The sequence below is a fragment of the Mytilus edulis genome, chromosome 14, assembly GCF_963676685.1.
Source record: "Mytilus edulis chromosome 14, xbMytEdul2.2, whole genome shotgun sequence".
Taxonomy (NCBI): Eukaryota; Metazoa; Mollusca; class Bivalvia; order Mytilida; family Mytilidae; genus Mytilus; species Mytilus edulis.
Window position 1 is genome coordinate 61,248,500 of NC_092357.1, and position 22,308 is coordinate 61,270,807.

The 22,308-nt window shown below is 34.3% G+C and overlaps 2 protein-coding genes across 2 annotated transcripts; both read left to right on the top strand.

The window, feature by feature from the left end:
• Positions 1–392: 392 nt before the first annotated feature.
• LOC139503319 (E3 ubiquitin-protein ligase TRIM71-like) lies at positions 393–8,500 on the top strand. Its single transcript, XM_071293085.1, has 2 exons — positions 393–478; positions 6,678–8,500. Exon 2 carries the CDS (start codon positions 6,686–6,688, stop codon positions 8,369–8,371), a length of 1,686 nt encoding a protein of 561 aa, XP_071149186.1. The 5' UTR covers positions 393–478; positions 6,678–6,685; the 3' UTR covers positions 8,372–8,500.
• Positions 8,501–10,872: 2,372 nt separating this feature from the next.
• Positions 10,873–21,992, top strand: LOC139504366 (uncharacterized). Its single transcript, XM_071294440.1, has 4 exons — positions 10,873–10,967; positions 19,457–19,467; positions 20,314–20,381; positions 20,604–21,992. The coding sequence occupies exons 1-4, from the start codon at positions 10,873–10,875 to the stop codon at positions 21,990–21,992; spliced, it is 1,563 nt and encodes a 520-aa protein (XP_071150541.1).
• The last annotated feature ends 316 nt before the right edge of the window (positions 21,993–22,308 follow it).

Sequence of the window (22,308 nt, forward strand, 5' to 3'; positions counted from 1 at the left end):
TTGTTCGAAGTATGTATTACATGCATTACTACTATGCTTTTTTTTTTGCTTTTTTCGCCATTATCTAATGTACTTTGTGTTTATATTTATATTGGGAGAGGACGTCTCTAATGTTGTTATAACTTGTGTCCAATGTCTTTTGATACTTATGCAAATAAAATATGTTTAAACTAAGTCAAATGTAATATTTGCGGGAAAATATTTCACTTTTGAGCTTTACAAGACTAAAGATTTCAGTACTGAACACAACCAATTCAATATCAAAAATGATTTAATTCAATGAGTAATGCATTGTCATTTTTAAGAATGCCTCAAGAGAAGAAAGTAACTGACATATGTTCTCCAGGTGAAATATAAAGATTTGATGTGTTTCGTTTTTAAAGGTACTTAGCATAATCATGTGACATACACCATGTACACTAAGGAGATATTAAATTACGTTTTATTTCCTTGTTCTAAAGGTTGATATTTGGTTCAGGTAAGATTAAGATTTTCATTTAATATTGTATATACATTTTGACATATTACATTCGAAAGTTTAATAAAAGCTGTCAACATGTTCTTAAGCAAATATGCTTCTATTGATTTAAACTTTTTTCAAAATGTTTGTCTTGATTAGCATGTAGGGACAAGTTATGTATGGTCATGTATTGTAATGAAAAATAACACAAAATATTACCTAAAAATAGATTATTTGATAATTGTTTAAGTGCAATTGAATTTATTTGAGCAGATATATATGATAGAATTAGATTTATGTTTTATAGCACATCAGATTTAATTTAAAATTATCGATCATGTAACATGGGCAAGGTCAAAAAATGCTATTTATTTGTTATACTGAACAAAGAAAAAGTTGCACTATTTTTAACGATTAATTTGTTTTTCAAAGGCGAATGATTCCTTTCACGGATTTGGCTATACTTTTTGGACCTTTTGGATTATAGCTCTTCATCTTTTGTACAAGCTTTGGATTTCAAATATTTTGGCCACGAGCATCACTGAAGAGACATGTATTGTCGAAATACGCATCTGGTGCAAGAAAATTGGTACCGTTAATTTTATTACATGTTATTGTAATTGTTCTTTAATCGCTTTATGTTTTAATGGTTGGAATGAAATATATTGAAGTAAGTCGATTGAACGTTGATATAGGTCGGTGGAATGTGGTGGCATATTAGTAAACTTATCAAAACTTTGAGGCAGTGCCAAGGGCACCTTGTCTCATGTCTCTTCAATGCCAGGTCTTACGTCACTTCTCGGGTTTTCATTTCTATATCGTCAATTTATTCTATGCGTACCTTTCGTCAGGCGGATTATATGATTGCCATCGTTTGAATAGGGTATGGGACAACTATTTTCTTTTCTTACTACGTGCGAAACCAATACGTAATAAGTCATCGAGCATGGTTCTAAAATGAACTTCTGGTCAGCATTTTCAATAGTTTTAATGGTAACAGTCTTTCTAGAGTTAGGCGGAACTGTGATGGTTCGTTTTATGTAAACTTGCTGAGTTGAAATCTCGTCTCCACTGTTAACAAACGCCGCAATTATCACTTTGTTGATGGTGATAAGTGTGGGAATACTCTGATTTATCACTGCGCCCAGTGTGGCCAAAATATCTAGCCCAAGTATAACATCGTCTATTTACTGCGCTTTGCACACAACATATCGTATATTTACTCTATCAAAGTCTGCCTTGCAGAATCTTTGTCTTTACTTCCTCGAAGGAATGTTTGAATTCCAATTTTATCTCCGTCTTTAAATTTTTTGATGAAGCGTTGCTTCAATGGTTTTCTTAATAGGGACTTGGAATCATCATCTATGCGTACCTTGCGAGCGTACTCCAAGGCAACATCGGCCAGGCATTGCAGGAGCCTACACACCTTTTTTCCTATTTCCCCATTGTCGTTTACTGGCAGTCCGTTCAATTTGGTAGATGAGCGCCTTTCAAGTCACGGATCTTCTTCCATGGAATATTTGATTTTTTTGTAGCTGTCGGTCCCTGACACAAGAATATTTTTGCCCACGGGTATATTCTCTCTCAAAAGAAGAGTCTGAAGAAAAGCTGTTGCTACGCTCTATTGGTTCCTCTGCTTTTTCCTGTATCGGTCAGTGGAGTTGTTTGTGTCAAGCCTGTTACAGCTCTAGGAGCTGACGAGGTTGTCATAATTGGAATCATAAATGTGGAAGAGAAGGATTTGCTAATGACTCGACAGGGATGGTACTGCTAGTATGCACTGCAGTCAGCATCGGAGAAATTTGATAAGATCCAGATGCAGCTAATTGTTTCTGTAATGGTGCGCTGCTCTGAACCAATATAGTAGGTGGTAAGTGTACGTAATGTACGTAAGAAGACACCTTATCCATTCGCTGACACCCTTGATCAGTACAGAGGTTTCTAGTATGTCCTTAAATGGAGGTCGGTGTTGAATAACTGTCTCGTGCAAAGGACCCTGCTGGTAGACGCTTCGTCCCCGAAGGTATCACCAGTCCAGTGGTTAACACTTCGGTGTTGACATGAATATCAATAATGTGGTCACTTTTATAAATTTTGTATTTTTCGTAAAACTAAGGATTTTCTAATCCCAGGCATAAATTACCTTAGCCGTATTTGGCATAACTTTTTGGAATTTTGGATCCTTAATGCTCTTCAACTTTGTACTTGTTTGGCTTTATAAATTTTTGATATGAGCGTCACTGATGATTCTTATGTAGACGAAACGCGCGTCTGGCGTACTAAATCATAATCCTGGTACTTTTGATAACTATTTACACCACTGGGTCGATGCCACTGCTGGTGGACGTTTCGTCCCCGAAGGTATCACCAGCGCAGTAGTTAACACTTCGGTGTTGACATGAATATCAATAATGTGGTCATTTTTATAAATTTCCTGTTACCAAAACTTTGATTTTTTTTTTTTTTTAGGATTTTCTTATCCCAGGCATAGATTACCTTAGCCGTATTTGGCACAACTTTTTGGAATTTTGGATCCTTAATGCTCTTCAACTTTGTACTTGTTTGGCTTTATAAATATTTTGATATGAGCGTCACTGATGAGTCTTATGTAGACGAAACGCGCGTCTGGCGAACTAAATTATAATCCTGGTACTTTTGATAACTATTTACACCACTGGGTCGATGCCACTGATGGTGGACGTTTCGTCCCCGAGGGTATCACCAGCCCAATAGTTAACACTTCGGTGTTGACAAGAATATCAATAATGTGGTCATTTTTATAAATTTCCTGTAACTATAGGACTTCCAACTTTAGGTGAAGATATCAAACATGCCTCCATCAGAGTTAGTGCGGTTGATGGTTCATGCGAACTAATTGGGGAAAGACCCAAAGCAGAGAGTTTCTTATTTACCTTTAGTGTACTTGCGTTGTACTAGCTAAGGTCAAATGTGTTGGCTTTGGTGGTATGTACATTGTAGGAATGTTAACTTCTTTATTTCGCTTGTCTACTCATTTACTCGCAATAGATGCCATTTGTTGGAAAATTTTCTTCAGTTCAAATGAACTTTTAAATTGAACTGTGTCTCCTTCCTCAGTTTTTGTCAGATTGTCCATCTGTCTTACCACAACATTGAATTTCTCATTGGTCTGACCGTCAATTCCGCCAAGCGCTTACCACTAACCGTGAGTTCTATCATATCTTCAGATTGTTGAAGTTACTGAGATATTGCTCCCATCTGTACATTATTAATATGCATTGCCTCGTTCTGTTCAGTTTGCATCGTTATGAGACCAACACATATTTCATCAATTTGTTCTTCGCTCTGTTTTATATTGCGGTCCATCTCAGCTGCTCTTTGAGCATTAGATTTCCTACTTGTATCTGCTAAAAATTCTTGTTACAACTGTTGAATAGTAATTTCTGAGTTGTCCTCTTTTAAAGTGTCTTCAGCTGTGGGTTTCTTTATTTTCCTAGATAATTCAGTTTCTGCCATTTCAATGTTCTTGTTCTTGTTCTCCTCAATTCCGTTCATTTCACTGATATGTGTTTATACAATTCTCAAATCACAGTATAATATCTCAAATTGCAAAATATTGCGACCCAAGAAATAAGATAGGCAACGAATAATATATTAGGGCAGATAAATGTCAAATCACAGCTTTTCTGTGTGACCCTAAACAAAAAAAAATTGCAGCTGTTAGTTAAAGCTATTACTGCAGCTTTTTATGAAAGCTACTGCTTTTTATATGAAACGACAAGCCAGGCAAAATCAAAAACAACAGAACTGAAACAGAGACTAAATGACACTATAGAAATAAGATAGGCAATGAATAGTATCTTAGGGCAGATAAATCTCAAATCACAGCTTTTATGTGTGACCCAAGACAAAAAATATTGCAGCTTTTAAATAAACCTACTCCTGCATCTTTTTATGTAGCTACTACTTTGTATATGAAACGGCAAGCCAGGCAAAATAAAAAACAACAGAAATGAAACAGAGACTAAATGACACTTTAGATAAAACTTTATAATTAAATGCTTAAATTCAGGTCAATTCTCAATGATGAATATTTGCTTAATTTTCAAGGCGGCCATTTTGAAAGCAACGGCCATTTTGAATTTCAAGGATAGATCAAAACTAAATCTAAGTACACCAAGTCATTCAAATATGTTGAATTTTGTGCTTCTAGCATCAAATCCTCCGAGATTTGTGCAATACTTGGAAATATTTTAAAATGTATGGCGGCAATCTTGAAATAAGCCGCCATATTGAATTTTGAGGGTGGGTCCATAGCTAATATTGCTCAGTACACAAAATAGTAGCATCATGCACAATTTGGTGCTTTCCTCATTATTTGAGCAATTTTTGCACCGATCGGCCGGACTATTATATAGCATTTACTCGGTATTTATTTTCTCTTAGATAAAAAAAAAAAAAGTGCCGAATAAACTGCAATCATTCTAAAGAATAAAGTCGATATTTCTAGTTGTAAAGGCAAAATTTAAATGCTATTGATAAGCGATACTCAACCAAGCACCATTTTTTTAATATATGATTGTAATTAATGTAAAGGTGAATGTACAATTGAATCGGACTTCCACATGTAACTTTAAATTTGAAGCATTTACATATTTGCCATTATAAAATTAGTTACTTATTTCATCAAAATAAAACGGTAAGATTTAAGAATAATAAGAAAACTAAACAATATAAAAAAAAAATAGAAACAAATAGGTAAAAAATTAAGAAAAGAGAATAATAAATAAAGTTTTGTTTCCATTCCAATGATAACTCATATCAATATGATTATCTGACATCTAGACAATTAACAAATTAATGTCATTTTCTTAATAAATTCCCCACTTTTGTTGATCTTAGATTGACTGTGACTGAGAGCTTGTCTTTATTTATGGTATTTTTTTTACTCGTTAGTGAGTTGCGATGTGTTTGTTTACAGTGTTCCGTCGGGAGGCAATTTATTTCTCTCGATTTCTTCTTTAGTGACAGTCTTCAACCAAACAAGAAGTCAGATTCCTGTTCAGGCGCATAGAGTTTTCCACGTTTTCCAAAACATTTGCGTTGTCTAATCTTAATTTTCTAGCGTTCATCCTGTTTGAAGCTTGATAAAGAAGGTTTGATGCTTCTAAGTCTATATGGACTTTACATTACCTATTTTCGTGTGTTTACTCTTCTTGTTTCGGGGAGGTCGGGTGTTTGTTGTTAAAGTGGTCCATCATTTGGAGTACTCGGGTGTTTGTGGTTAGTTTTGTCGGAAAAGTCGGGTTTGGTTGTAAGGTTTCTCTGAGGAGTTACATGTTTATGGTTACTCTTGTCGGGGGAGTCAGGTGTTTGTTTTAAATCATGTCTGAAGAGTTTGATGTTGGTTTTTAGTGTTGTCAGTGTTGTCAGAGGTGTCGGTGTATGTTGTAATTGTTGTCGGAAGAGTCGGATATGGATTGTTACTGTCGATGTAGTAGTCGTAGTGGTAAGTGTTGTCGGAGGAGTACCCAGCTACTTTTGCATAGGTACTATTTCTGTAACAAAAGTCTGTAGTAATGGAAATTTACTTTTAATACTCAGTACTATTTTGTTAATTCAAAATTAGTTTATTATCAAGGTACCTGTATTTTACAGTACTTGATTTGTACTTGAAATTTAAGTACTGCAGATTTTTGGTTGCACGGTTACATTTTTAGCATTTTGAAAGTTTGTCTTTTTCAAATCCATCATGTTAGGATGTTCAATCATGGAATATTTATTCTAAGTACAGAAATAATACCTATGCCAAAGTAGCTGTGTACGATGTTAGTTGCTAGTGTAATCTTACATGTCGGGTGTTGGCTGCTAGTGTTGTCTGAAGTGACTAGTGTTGGCTGTTAGTGTTGTCAAAGGAGTGAAGTATTTGTTGTTCGTGTTGTTAATGATGTCAGACAATTCTGATAGTGATTTTAAGTGTTGTCAAAGGAGTATAATGTTGAATGTAGTGTTGTCGGAGGGGTCGGATGTTATTTGTAAGTGATGTCAGAGGAGTCGGTTTTTGATGATTAGTGTCTTTGCAGGAATCGAAAGTTGGTGGTTACTGTTGTTTAATGCGTCGGGTGTTGGTGGTTAGTATTGTCGCACTCTTATGTGTTTTTAGTAAATGTTGTCTGAGGGTCGGTGTTGTTAGCAAAAAATAAAAAAATATAAAAGTATATACTGATACATATTTCAGGTATCACCATGGCTTCAAGAACAACTCTTTGTGGTCCATGTTCAGAGCGACATATAACCAAAACATCAGAATACTGGTGCCCGGAGTGTGAAGAGGCCATTTGTAATGACTGCCAAGAACATCATAAAGTACTCAAAGCCACACGAAGTCACGAACTCATACCAATTGTCAAGTACATATCTCTTCCGTCCTGCATTACTGATATACAGAAGTCATGTTATTACCACAATGAAAAGTATCAACAATACTGCGTTGCGCATGCGTTACCTATTTGCTTCAAATGCATTAAGGAACACCAGAAATGTAACGTCATACCTCTTGACGAAGTCACTCATAACGCTAAGACATCCGGGCATTTACAAGATTTAGAAACAAGACTAGTGGACTTATTACAAAACATTGATAGAATTGGAAAAGATCGAATGGCTAATTTGGACAGCATTCAGGAAAAGAAAGAGCTGCATCTTGCAGAAATTCAACAAATCAGAAACCAAATTAACAAACATTTAGACAAACTTGAAAAAAAAATAATACAAGATCTTGAGGAAAAAGAGTGTCAATGTAAAAAGAATATTCAGAAGATTTTGTCAGAAGTTGAAGAAAAGAAAAACCTGATAATTGAAAATCAGACCAATCTCCAATCAATCAAACAACATGCTTCCGATCTTCAAACATTTCTTGTGATGAGAAATATTGAAGTAAAGGTTTTTGAAAATGAACAATATTTACAATCGTTGGTTGAAACAAACAAATTGGACCCAGAAGACCTGACTTGTAATGTAGACCCAGGGGTGCTTAGTATCTTAGATAGTTTGAAAACTTTTGGATCAATTGAAATTGACATGAAGTCGAGTAGCATTCGTTTAATCAGAGAGAAAGATAAACAAGCACAGTTACAAGTAACGCAAACAAAGACAATAGCCGACGTGAAGTTGATTCTACAAAAGACAATTACAACAGGCGGGGAGACTATTACAGGTTGTTGCATGTCAGTTAATGGCGAATTTTTCTTCACCGACTATCACTTAGGGAAAAGGCTAAATGTCATTGCTTCGGATGGTAAATTCAAATTTAATATGTTGCTAGATCCTAGTTATGGGTATGACATAACAATAATTAATGAGAAAACAATCGCTATCACATCTGGATCTTCTAGTGAGCACATCGGTATTGACATAATAGACATCGAGAGCCGAAAGAAAATTAAATTCATCAGCCTTCCTAAACGTCCATGGGGAATCACACGTGATCAAGACTCGCTGTTTGTCTGTGTTGAAAGACGTGGTATATATAGAGTAAACACCTTGGATTATACTACCTCCCACGTGATACGTTGTAACTTATCAGGATCGACTTACATATCTGTATTCGCCGAAAAGATATACTACACTGACTGGTATGATCACAGTGTAGTTTGTTGTGATCGTAATGGATCACATGTTTGGAGGTTTAAAGAAGAATCAGTTTTAAAAAATCCGAGAGGCATTACTGTAGATAATGAAGGAAACGTGTTTCTTGTCGGAGAGCACTCGTCGAATGTGGTCATTATATCAAACGATGGAAAACACCACAGACAAGTTCTGACCAAAGACGATGGTCTAATGAAACCGAGTGCTATATTCTTTGATAAAAAGACCGGGAAACTGCTTGTTGTGAACACCGGAAAAAATGCTTTCCTTTACAGTGTTACTTAAGGTGATTAGAATTGAAATGTCTCATTCGTCTGCTGTTTTCTTTGATTCACAGAAATTTTTGCTATAAATATAAGAAGAAGCATATTATTTCTTTAAACATTTTAATAAATGTAAACATATAAACAAGAATTTAGCCATATTTGCAGATATTTGAACACCCTTACAAACAGTTCTGGATCCGCCACTGATTCTTGACCAAAAAGTCAGTTATTTTATTTTCGTATTGTTTTGCAATAAAAAGTAAAATAACAAAAATACTGAACTCCGACGAAAATTCAAAAAGGAAAGTCCCTTATCAATTGGCAACATCTATCGCTCAAAAACATCAAATGAAAGGATAACAACTGTCCTATTCCTGACTTGGTACAAGCATTTCGGTGGTAGTGAACCGTAAAAGAATACATGGATGATATTGGAACTTACTGATGCTTTAGATAATTTTCTCTGAGTGTCGACACAGGAGTGCAATAAATTGGTTTTTAGATTATTGTCAGTTAACTTAATTGGTAAGTTAATTAGCTGATAATTCCTTGGATTTATTACATGTATTATCTGAATGAACGCATAAATCAATGGAATGGTCTAGCGTGTCGAATGCAGTGTAAGGCAATTTGGTAACACGATATCTAAGTAGCATGAGATCGCATAACAGCGAGGGAAGAACAAAACATTTGCGAAAGCAAATTTACAGATCTAACATTGTTGGGCTAATGTTTAGACGAATTATCTTTAACTACACGCATGTGTGAAATACTACATGTTAGTTTCAACTTGGAAAACATATTTCCACATAAATAATTGCAATAAATTTGCACAGTTTTTCTAATTGCATACTATTTAAAGAATGTTAAAAAACATTAAATGTAATCCTAGGTAATAATGTTGAAAGTTTTACGTCAATACATAAATGGGTATCACTCTTCTCTCTATTCCTAGTAAAGTATTTTGCAAAATCCTAATTTCAAGAATTAAAACAGCTATAGCCAGAACACTGCGACAAGAACAGACAGGTTTTAGACAAGGACGAAGCTGTATAGACCACATATTTGTCCTCAGAAACATCCTCGAACAATGTGCAGAATGGCAAAGAAAAATAATCAACTTTGTAGATTTTGAAAAGGCTTTTGACAGCTTACACAGACAGGGATTATGGAACATCTTAAAAAGCTATGGAATTCCTGACAAAATAATACAACTCATCAAAGCCTTCTACGACAACTTTAAATGCACTGTAGACTCTGACCCAGACACTAGTTTTTTGGTATAATCTGGAGTGAGGCAAGGATGTCTGATGTCATCTCTCTTGTTTATCATTGCAGTCGACTTGGTGATGAAATCAACAATGTCAAATACCAACAACGGAATAAGGTGGACACTCACATCAAACCTAGAGGATATAGACTATGCAGATAATCTACAGTCCCACAAGCACCATACACCATAACACCTTACACCATACACCATTACACCATACACCTTGTACCATTACACCATACACGTTACACCTTTACACCATACACCTTACACATTACACCATACACCATTACCCATTCTATCTTCACGATCCGAAATTACCCATATTGCAATTAAATTTCCAATATTCAGATTATAATTATTGTTTATGTTTACAATTTGAAAAAAATAAATAAAAAGAACTTGGTTTTCAACTAATGAAATGTCGTACACTATCATTCACACCATTCCCGATCACACGTTACACAATCACACCATTCCTCATACACCATTACTCCATTCCCCTTACACCATACACCATATAACCATACACCTGACACCATTACACCATACACGTTGTTTTGGGAAGTTTACACCATCCAAGGGCTGTAGCATTAGTATCCCATACTGAAAATCAAATGAAAGAAAAAACGGAGAGATTAGAATAGAATGCCAGAATGATTGGTTTGAAAATCAACTCTAAGAAAACACAAATAATGACAGTAAACATGCTTAATACACCAGACATCAAAGTAAATGGAGAACAACTGGAATTGGTACAGTCCTTCACTTACCTAGGTAGTGTTGTAACATCAGAAGGTGGAGCTGAACGGGACATCAAAACCAGAATTGGCAAGGCAAGATCAGCCTTTCACAGACTAAGAAACATCTGGAAAACACCATCAATCAGAAAAAAGACCAAACTGAAAATCTATAACAGCTGTGTAACATCAGTTTTACTTTATGGAGCTGAATGCTGGAGAATCACCGAAAAAGACATTAACAGGTTATCCAGCTTTCATAACACCTGCCTACGTAGAATCATGAAGATATACTGGCCAAACAAAATAACTAATGACGATCTTCATAAGAAAACAAAAAACCAAGATATTGAAACCACTCTGCTACAGAAAAGATGGAGATGACTTGGTCATGTCCTAAGAAAACCACAAGGAGATTTGACCAAAGTTGCATTAAGATGGACACCAGAGGGAAAAGGGAAGAGAGGACGACCAAAAACAACATGGCGTAGAACAATAGAAACAGAAATGAAAGAGAGAGGTTACACCTGGGGAACTATTGAGAAAAAAGTAGAAAACAGAGAGGAGTGGCGGCAACTTGTCCTTGCCCTATGTGCCAAAAGGTATAACAAGGACTAAGTAAGTAAGTACATAAATGGGTTTAATTTTGTGTTTCAATTTTGTAGATGTTTTTTTAGAAAGTACTAGAGTATCGTTCGGTAAATCCAACGACTACTAAATCTTTACCTAGTATGCAAGTTCCCTAATAAATGTGTATGAACAAATACATGTTTTTATTGAAATATTTAAAGATTTCAAAAGAGTATATAGAAATTCAAAAACATAGACATGCTTATCTCTATGCTGGTCTTGCATACTTACAGATATTACTAGATTTAAGGAATGACACTCTATTAAAATTACTGATTGGTTACCTTGTTAAAACCAGTTGTCCCTGTCTCTGTTTCACAAACACTCGTTTAACGACAATGTATAGTTCGTAAAGTAACAAATAGTAATGTCCAAACAGTAAACTCCCAAAAATACTGAACTCTGAGGGAAATTCAAAATGGAGAGCCCATACTCAAATGGAACAAATCAAAAGCTCAAACATATCAAACAAATAGACAACAACTGTCATTTTCCTGATTTGGCACAGGCATTTTCTCAGGTAGAATAGACAATAAGTTTTTTCTAATTCAACAGAATACAAATTATATTAATAGGAATGAATATGCGTGTGCTGTTCCGAAATGTGATCATGACTTTTTTTTGTCAACACTGGAAATTTTTTAAACTCATTTATATCATTTTTATATTGTTTGCAATGAATTTCAACCTTGATATATATTTTACGCCATATCGAATATACATATATAACTGCATCACTAGTATGTGATTAAATTCAATTGAATTAGATTGTTCACCTGTCCAGTCCTTGTGCGGGTTAAGGTTCTATATCATGCAAGAATCTGATGTTCAGTAGTTGTCGTTTGTTGATGTGGTTCATAAATGTTTCTAGTTTCCCTTTTTTTAAACAGTTGGTTGTTCCGTCTGAATCGTTTTACACTAGTCATGTTTGGGGCCCTTTATAACTTGCTGTTAAGGGTGAGCCAAGGCTCTGTGCTAAAGAGCGTATTTTGACCTATTATGTTTTACTTTTACAAATTGCAACGGGATTGATAGCTGTTTCATATCTATATATTATCATGAGTTAAATATAAATATTTGCTTTCGAAAGAGTAATAAATTTATTTAATGCTTATGTGTGAACCTTCTAGATCATATCATTAACTCTGTGCTTTGGCCCAATTTGATCTTTAATTCGTTAATACGTTTCAGAAAAGAGTCATATTAAAAGTTTATGTACTCTCTAACATTTTAATGGTATAATGTTTAATTGTACAAATGTTGCAATAACAAAAAGAAGCGCATTGTTCTAAAAAGAGTTGTTAATTCTAATATAAAATAAAAAAATAACAGGTGTGGTATAATTGCTAATAGACAATATTTCATGTTACATTTGTTTATGCAATTATATGCAAGCGTATTGCCTTCAACAATGAAATAAATCCATATTGGGAGGTTTGCTAGTAAATTAAAATTTTCGACCATCAGATCGCTTGAGCCTTTTAAATACAATACAGCTATCTCCGTTAGCAATTGTGATCTTTTACCTCGGGAATCACACCTGTAGATAGTTGTTTTATAAATGATGATTTAACAAAAGAGGTTATGTTGAAAGCTAAGTATGTTTTTTAAGTCTTGAGCAGTTCAGTAAAAGGAATGTGTTACCCGAATTGTATAATGCTTAGAAATAAATTATTAAAGAAGAGGGACAAAAGATATCAGAGGGACAGTCAAACCCATAAATCGAAAATAAACTGACAACACCATGGCTAAAAATTAAACAGACAAATAGACAAACAATAGTACACATGACCCAACATAGAAAACTAAAGATTAAGCAACATGAACCCCAACAAAAATTAGGGGTGACCTCAGGTGCTCCCAAAGGGTAAGTAGATCCTGCTCCACATGAGGCACCCGTCGTGTTGCTTGTGTAATAACAAATCCGGTAAATAGTCTAATTCGGTAGGAACATATCAGATATCATTTGTGAAATAGTTATTCCATAACGGTCAACCAACTCGTGATAGCGATCGTAAAATTTACTAAGGGCTGATTTCAACTTTACCATTTGGAACTCTTGGTTTAATAGCTTCCCTGTGAGCAGCAATCCTCTACAAGAAAATCATGAAGGGAAATGTCAACACGGGAATATCGTATCAATTGGGAGATATATATCCCGTATACAGGTGCTGCTGGAATGTTTGGAATGTTGCTACTTAGAAATGGAAAGTTCACAATTGGAAAGCTTAAATCATCTCTTTTGTGGTAAAGTTTTGTTTTCAACCGGCCCTCATTGTCAGTGTCTAGATGTAAGTCAAGATATGAGGCCGACTTAATTTATCTGTTTATCCTTTATCTCTAGTTCGATTGGATAGATGCATTCAACATAGTCACCAAATTTTGAATTATTTAGTGAGTGAACATCATCTATATAGCGGAAAGTAAAGTCAAATGATATCGCTAACTTCTTATCTTTATTAGCTTTCAAGAGTGCAGTGTTCCAGCTGGCATGAAATGGAGGGGCGCCGCGCCCCGCCCCCAAAATTTTGCGCCCCTCTACCTTTTTTAAGCGCCACTGCGCCCCTCTGTGCCCTTTTGAAAAAAAAATAAAAAAACGATCTTTTTTCCTCAAATCGTCGCCATTTTGTTGAGTTCTTTATACACACACTTCATTAAGACAACAGATTAAAATTGTTGACACTTGTTACCTGTATATAATCACCTATTTGATTAGAGTCAATTACTTAAGCAGGTGAAATTTACGACGCTGTCTAATCCCTTTGCCCTGAAGCACCAAACATCGAAGTTAAATGAATTGATTATTTTAACACCTGACGATGCAAAATAGAATTTATAATGGGAACGGTGTTCATTTCTAATGTATTTGTTATTTATAAAATAAAGTTCATTTAAAAGAATCATTCCAAAAGGTCAACACGCAAAATGCCGACAAAAAAAGAAAAATTTACAAACTCCGAAATGACAAGAAGAAAATATCAAAGACTTGCCAGTCTAGTACATCTTTTTTCAAGAATAATGACCATCAAAAGTAAAAAAATAATTTAATTCTTTACTTTTATGAAAAATCGAGAAGGAGAAAGGTTTCTATCAAATATCGCAATTGTTCTTCTATTGTAAATTCCGCCGATTACGGAGCACACGACAGTCCGATTTTTATATCATTTTTTCTTAAATTGAAATCCGTTTTGACTAACTTTAATATTGATATTACTAAATACGCTCAACATGAAGTAAACGGAGATGCTTGTTGAATTGATAATAAACTTAAAGATTGAATCAATTTATTATTGTGCCGATTACGGAGCTCTCGAAAGTCCGATTTTTGTATCAATTTTCTTATTGAAATCACAGGCACTTGTTTCTATCCATTGGAAGACCCCTATCAACGTATATATCCGTAAATATGCGTTGATAGGGGATCTTCCAATGAATAGAAACAAGTGCCTGTGATTGAAATCCGTTTTGACAAACTTATTGATTTTATTAGATACGCTCAACATGAAATATACGGAGATGCTTGTTGAATTGAATTGGCTTCAAAAAGAGGAACATTTAAGAAGCACATGTAACATTACTGACCCACCCCAGTATATTTTTACACTTAAGTCAAAGAGTGCTTTCTCAAATGACAATGAATTAATTGAAAATATAACAGTTAGATTTAAGGATGCTAACACAATCGATCAGTTGGCCATTTTAGACCTTACATGATCAGACAACAGTGAAACAATGTATGGTTATACAGAGATATAGAGCTGGAGATAGAAGCTCTGGCAAATACATTTGACATGGACCCTGAAACTCTCCTTATTCAATGAAAATACTTTATAGTTCTTGTTTCATCAGTAGAACTTACAGATCGTTCCTTATCTAGTCTGCTAGAGCTATTTCATTCACCTTGTCATTAGGATAAAACCAATTATCTATGTACCCTCTTGTTGCAAAACTATTCAGTGTTGCGATATGACATGTACAACCACTCAGTACAGCAAAGGTGGAGAATATTTTCTCTTAGGTCAAATTGATAAAAACAAGTCACAGGGCAAACACAGACATTAACAAAAATATTAACTGTAAAATTAAACTGTGATGAAATTAAATTTGAAAAAAATCTTGATCAATATGTGACAACCTTCTTCAAAAAGAAAAACAGAAGATTTGTCATTGTTTAATATTTATTTGCATTTGAACTTTTCTTTGAAAAAATCTGTAGTTCTGAAAGAAAAATGAATATAGTAATGTCTATTATTGCTATCAGTTTGATTTTAACTTATATGTTCTAAAGAAATGATTTTTAAACTTGTATATATATATAATAGCTATTTAACTTAGCTACATGCTTGCTAAAAATATGTCTTTATGTGGTAATATTAAGTATTTGATTTTTTTCAGTGAGAACGCGCTAAAGTGCCCTTTTTAAAAACGCGTCCCTATATTTTCAAATCCTAGCTGGAACACTGAGAGTGTAACCTAAATTTCAAAATATAATTTAAGGGAAATATATCGAATAAGGATATGTTTAGACAAACTTGAAAAAGAAATAATACAAGATCTTGAGGAAAAAGAGGATCAAAGGGAAAAGAATATTCAGAAAATTTTGTCAGAAGTTGAAGAAAAGAAAAACTTGATAATTGAAAATCAGACAAATCTCCAATTAATCAAACAACATGCTTCCGATCTTCAAACATTTCTAGTGATTTTTACAAAATGAACAGTTTCTGCAATCGTTGATAGAAACTAAACAAATCTGACAGGTTGATCTGGTTATTAAAGTAAATAATGAGTTGCTGAGTCTCTCGAACACTTTGAAGAATTTTGGATCAATTGAAATTAAAAAGACGGCAAACACCATTAATTTAATCAAAGCGAAAGACAAACAAGCACAATTGCAAGTTACACTATCGAGGACCATTAACGCTTTAAAGTGAATTCTACAAAAAAAAAATACGACAAATGGAAAGATTATTACGGGTTGTTGTACATCAGTAAATGGCGAATATTTCTTCACTGATCATTCCCCAAGAAAAATGCTTTATGTCATTGCGTCAGATGGTACATTGAAATATAACATGTTGCTTGGTTCTAGTGGTGGGTTTGACACAGCAATAATCGATGCAAAAACTATCGCAATCACAACTGGAAATTCGAATACCCGCATAGGAATTGACATAATAAATACCGATAGCCGAAAGAAAATAAAGTTCATTCCCCTTCCTGGCCGTTCATATAAGATCACATGTGATCATGACTTACTGTTTGTCTGTGTTGAAGGACTTGGTATATACAAAGTAAACACTATAGATTATACTACCGGTACATCTCTCGTGATCAGTTGTACGTTATCGTGGGGATCCTGCGTATCTGTATTCAACGACAAGATATACTACACTGACTGCTTTGTGAACAGTATGGTTTGTTGTGACCGTAATGGATCAAGTTTTTGGACTTTTAAAGATACTTTAGTTTGGAAATGTCCTAGCGGCATCACTATTGATAATGATGTAAACGTGTTTGTTATTGGCGAGACGACATCGAATGTGGTTCTTATATCAAACGATGGAAAACACCACAAACAAATGCTGACTAAAGAAGATGGTCTTCATGAACCGTCAGCCATTTTCTTTGTTAAACAGACCAGGAACATTCTCGTTGCGAACACAAAAGAAACTGCTTTCCTTTACAGTATTACTAAAAATGATAGACATTATATGTCAATTTGCCTGATGCTTCGTTGATCGACATAGCATATATATATCCCAGTGAAAATTTTTACAATAAATATCTGAAGAAACATAAAAGTTACCAAAACTCAAGTTTATAGATGAATAAATTCAAGCAATTTCCAATATCTTATCAAAGATTGAAATGAAGAAAGGAATATCACTAGTTTTCTACTAAATTCTCAGTGAATTATCAGGCTTCACATGTTACACCATATTTAGATATATCATTCAAAGTTAAGTATATGTTTATAAATAAAGTTACAGTCCTTGAAAATCAATTTATGTAACATTTGAGAAAGTGTGTATAATCACATATCAAAAATACATATGCCATAGTTTTAAAAATAAACGGCATGGACTTTTTAAGACCTTTACAATCAATCTATTCCTTTTATCCCTAGATAGCCAACGCATGTATGACAGTTTGTTTTTTTTTGGTTTCTAAATTTTTCTATTAAATTGATGTAGGACAAACTATAAAAACTAATCAAACATACAAGACTTATAACAAACCAGATGAAAAAAAAGGCGGAAAAAGAGAAATTGAAGCACATTGAATATTTAAAAAAAACAATTTGAGTGATGCCGTCTTTGACTGGGATTGTAAAAATATAGATCATTTCAAACTGCGTTGATAACAGTATTTATCAAAGGTACAAGGCTTGTCATTTTATACACCAGACGCGCGTTTCGTCTTCATAAGTCTCATCAGTGACGGTTAGATCAAGATCAAGCCAAACAAGAATAAAGTTGAAATGAACTGAGGACCCTAAATTCCAAAATGTGGTGCCATATAGGACTGCGGTAATATATGCCTGGGATAGGAAAATCATTAGTATTCCGAATGATTCATATTTTTGTGAAAACATTAATTTATAAAAAAGAGACCAGAATTGCATACTAGTAACCTGCCTATTACAAACCCAAATATTTTACTTCTTTGCCTGTATCGGTGATATGTCATATAAGGCTTCAACAGATCGTTTTTGAACGAATATGCTTAAATGTTTTCTCATAAGGCCTAGTTCATTTGAGAAAGAAATCGAAGGCTAGGTTGAACAATTCATGTTTATCATATACTCGTTCTAATAATTAAACACAGAGTTTAGTTTCAACAAATAAAGACTACCACTTTATTGCCTTGTCAACCTTGACAAAAACATCCGTAATGTAGTTTCAATCGGAATACATGTAGCTAAAGAAATACAACAATACATCTGATTATGTTTAGCATGAGAAATATCGGTCAATATGAGTGTATATAGCAGTTATGTAAGAAGATCAGCGGCTGAAGAAAGTACTAGTTGGAGCGTAATCAGTAGTACATTAAAAAAAAAGAAGAAGCTAAATTGATGAAAAATGTATAAGATGTAGTTCGTCAGTTAAAATAAATTGTTGAAATAACCAGAAAAGATCAAATTATTAAGATATATAGTTATGCCGGGTCATCTGATCTTTGATGACGGTAATTTTTCCAATTTATCTTTGTTTAAAAGCTAGGCTTAAGTCATTTGTACGTATCATCGATCTACTATTGTTTTATTTATATTAAAGTTTGCAGCACAATAATTCAGTAATCAGCTATTGCTAGACTACATTCTTTTTAGCTTCACTAAATGTAAGTTACCAACAATTTCTGTTATTTACTACGAGTCTCTAGTTTTTGATTACACAAGAGAGGTGATAAACGTCAATTAGATATTAAAACATGTAAGTCGGAAACAAACCGAAAATGCCATGGCAAAAAAACCTGAAAAGTTAACGTGACCAGCAAAATTTAATAAATATATCGATCAGGTATGAAAGGCAGTCTGTAGGAATATAAAGATCAAACTGAATGCAATTTTACAATTTTAGAAAGTGTCGCATTATATGATTAAACTTAATGAATAATACGAGATGTTTTGTAAATTTTTATGAGACAGCATAAACATGATAAAAGCAACAAATTATTATAAAGATATATATTATGCAATGTAAACATTTAGTCCTAAGAAATAACTGCATTGTGATTGGATAATCCCCCTCTAAGTCCAGTATTAAACCAAGAGTTCCGAATGGTGAAGTTAAAATCATCCCTCCGTAAATTTTACGGACACCATCACGAGTTGGTTGACCGTTATGGAATAGCCGTTTCACAAATGATATCGGATATGTTCCTTACGTCGTAACTACAATCCCCTTCTCTTTCATGAATGTGACCTACCGAATTAGACTATCTACCGGATTTGTTATCACATAAGCAACACGACGGGTGCCGCATGTGGAGCAGGATCTGCTTACCTTTCCGGAGCACCCCTAGTTTTTTGGGTGGGGTTCGTGTTGTTTATTCTTTAGTTTTCTATGTTGTGTCGTGTGTGCTGTTGTTTGTTTGTCTTTTTCATTTTTAGCCATGGCGTTTTAGATTTATGAGTTTGACTGTCCCTTTGGTATCTTTCGTCCCTCTTTTAGATGAGAACATAGGAATTTCATCTTTGAGCTATATGAAACAAACAGTTAATTTATTACTGAAAAGAATCGATGCGACAACAATTTGATCTCGTAATGCATAGCAAAATGTCAACATGGTCAAGGAATAGTTCAATAGAAGTATTTTGTATCGTAACTATCATAGCGTCCAAAATCTGAATGTGTTTCGTTTTTAATGGTACTTAATATACATCATGTGACCTACACTTAGCAGATATCACGTGATACTTTTCTTCCTTGTTATGATGATTGAAATTTATTTTTAGAATTGGTTCAGGTAAGATTACGGATTCAATGACAATAATAGTGTATACACATTTTAGCCAAATAGCTCTTGTAAGAAAATTTGTTGTACAATCTATTTTCCTAATCTAGATATATGACATAAGTTCCTTTCAAAAGGTTTCTAATGATTGGTTTGTATACAATCATAATCATGTATATTGTTGTATATTTCGCCATTGTAATAGAAATGACACAAAATACAGATTTGAATTGAGAAAATCGTTACATGTATAAAATTATTAGATTTTTGTACGTGAAACAACTGTTACAGTCTTAAATTCTCGATCATGTCGATAAAATATGTTATACGGGCAAGGTAAGACATGTTTTTGATCATGTTATACTGAACTAATCAAGTATTGCACCATTTTTTTGACGTTTTGATGTCGCAGGAGTGGTGTGTTGGTGGTTAGTGTTGTCGCAGGAGTGGTGTTTTGGTGGTTAGTGTTGTCGGAGGAGTCGTGTTTTGGTTGTTAGTGTTGTCGCAGTAGTCGTGTTTTTTTGGTGGTTAGTGTTGTCAGAGGAGTCGCTTGTCGGTGGAAAGTGTTGTCGCAGGAGTAGTGTGTTCATGGTGTTAGTGTTTAGTGTTGTCGCGGGAGTTGTTTTATTGTGGTTTGTGTTGTGACAAGAGTTAAGTGTTAGTGGTTAATATTGCTGGAAACGTTTGGTGTCGGTGGTAATTTTTGTTGTGGAGTCGCGTGTGTGTAGTTAGTGTTGTTGGAGAAGTACGGTGATGGTGGTAAGTGATGTCTAATATTTTGGAGGTGTCGGGTGATCTGAGCGAAAATATATAACAATGATATGTTATGAATAAACATATATCTTAAACTTATTACAGGTATCACCATGGCTACTAGTACAACTCTTTGTAGTCCATGTTCAGAGAGACATATAAACAAACCATCGGTACACTGGTGCTCATAATGTGAAGAAGCCATTTGCGATGACTGCCAAGAACTTCATAAAGTACTCAAAGCAACACGAAGTCACGAATTCATACCAATTGCTAAGTACGAATCTCTTCCGTCCTTCATTACCGATATACAGCAGTCATGTAATTACCACAATGAAAAGTATCAACAATACTGCGTTGCACATGCGTTACCTATTTGCTTCAAATGCATTAAGGAACACCAGAAATGTAACGTCATACCTCTTGACGAAGTCACTAATAACGCTAAGACATCTGGGCATTTCCAAGATTTAGAAACAAGACTTATCGACTTATTACCCAACATTGATATAATCAAGAAGGACCGAAAGGCTAATTTAGTCAGTATTGCAGAAAGGAAGGAGATACATCTTGAAGAAATTCAACACATAAGAAACCAAATCAATGAACAATTAGACAAACTTGAAAAAGATATAAAACAAGATATTGAGAAAAATATATGCCAATGCAAACAGAGTATTCAGAGTATTTTATTGACAGTTAAAGAAAAGGAAAACTTGATTATAGAATATCAGACAACCCTCCAATTAACCAAACAACATGCTTCCGATCTTCAAACATTTCTTGTGATGAGAGATATTAAAGTGAAGGTTTTAGAAAATGAACAATACTTGCAATCGTTGGTAGAAACTAACAAATTTGAAACAGTCGACCTCGTTTTTAAAGTATATCCTGAAGTGAATAGTATCTTAAACAGTATGAAATTGTTTGGATCAATTGAAATTAAAAAGAAATCGAGTATCATTTGTTTAATCAAAGCGGATGACAGACAGGCACAGTTGCAAGTTACTCCAGCGAGGACCATAAACGATTTAAAGTTGATTCTAAAGAAGAAAATTACGACAGATGGAGAGCATGTTACAAGTTGTTGCATGTCAGTTAAGGGCGAATATTTCTTCACTGACTATTACTCTAGGAAACTGCTTTCCGTCACTGCCTCAGATGGTACATTCAAATTTAATATATTGCTTGATCCTAGTTATAGGTTTGACATAACATTAATCGATGAGAAAACAATCGCTATCACATCTGGAGATTACGATAAGCACAAAGGAATTGACATAATAAACACCGAGAGCCGAAAGAAAATAAAGTTTATCAGTCTTCCTGGTTGTGCCTGGGGAATCACACGTGATCAAGACGCGTTGTTTGTCTGTGTTGAACAACGAGGTATATATACAGTTAGTACTGTGAATTATACTACCTCCCACGTGATCAGTTGTAACTTATCGTCAGGTTCCTACGTATCTGTATTCAACGACAAGATATACTACACTGACTGGTATGAAAACAGCGTAGTTTGCTGTGATCGTTATGGATCACATGTTTGGACAGTTTTAGGAGTTCCGAATGGCATCGCTGTAGACAATTATGGTAATGTGTTTGTTGTAGGAAGAACGCCGTCGAATGTGGTCATAATATCAAATGATGGTAAACTCCACAGACAGGTATTGACCAAAGAAGATGGTCTTTGTACGCCATATGCCATTTTCTTTAATAAACAAACAAGGAAACTTCTTGTTGCGAACGAAGAAAAAATTGCTTTCCTTTACAGTGTTACTTAATGCGATTGGAATCAAAATAACGTCTGCTGTTTTCTTTGATTTGCTATAAATATAAGAAGAAAAATATCATTCCTTTACACATTTTTTAAAATGTTGATAGAAGACTTCAGCCATGTTTGCAGATATTTCAATAAAAATCATAGATAGTTGCATGTTGGTTAAAAGCAACAAGGAGTCTTACTTTCTGCTTTCTAAAAGGAAACATTCGGAGGGAGTTTACTACAATGCTCATTATGTTAATGGAAATTTGGTATGGCTCAGGTGTATATTCCTTATATTGAATTCATGTGTTTATACCACTATTCCACATACTAAA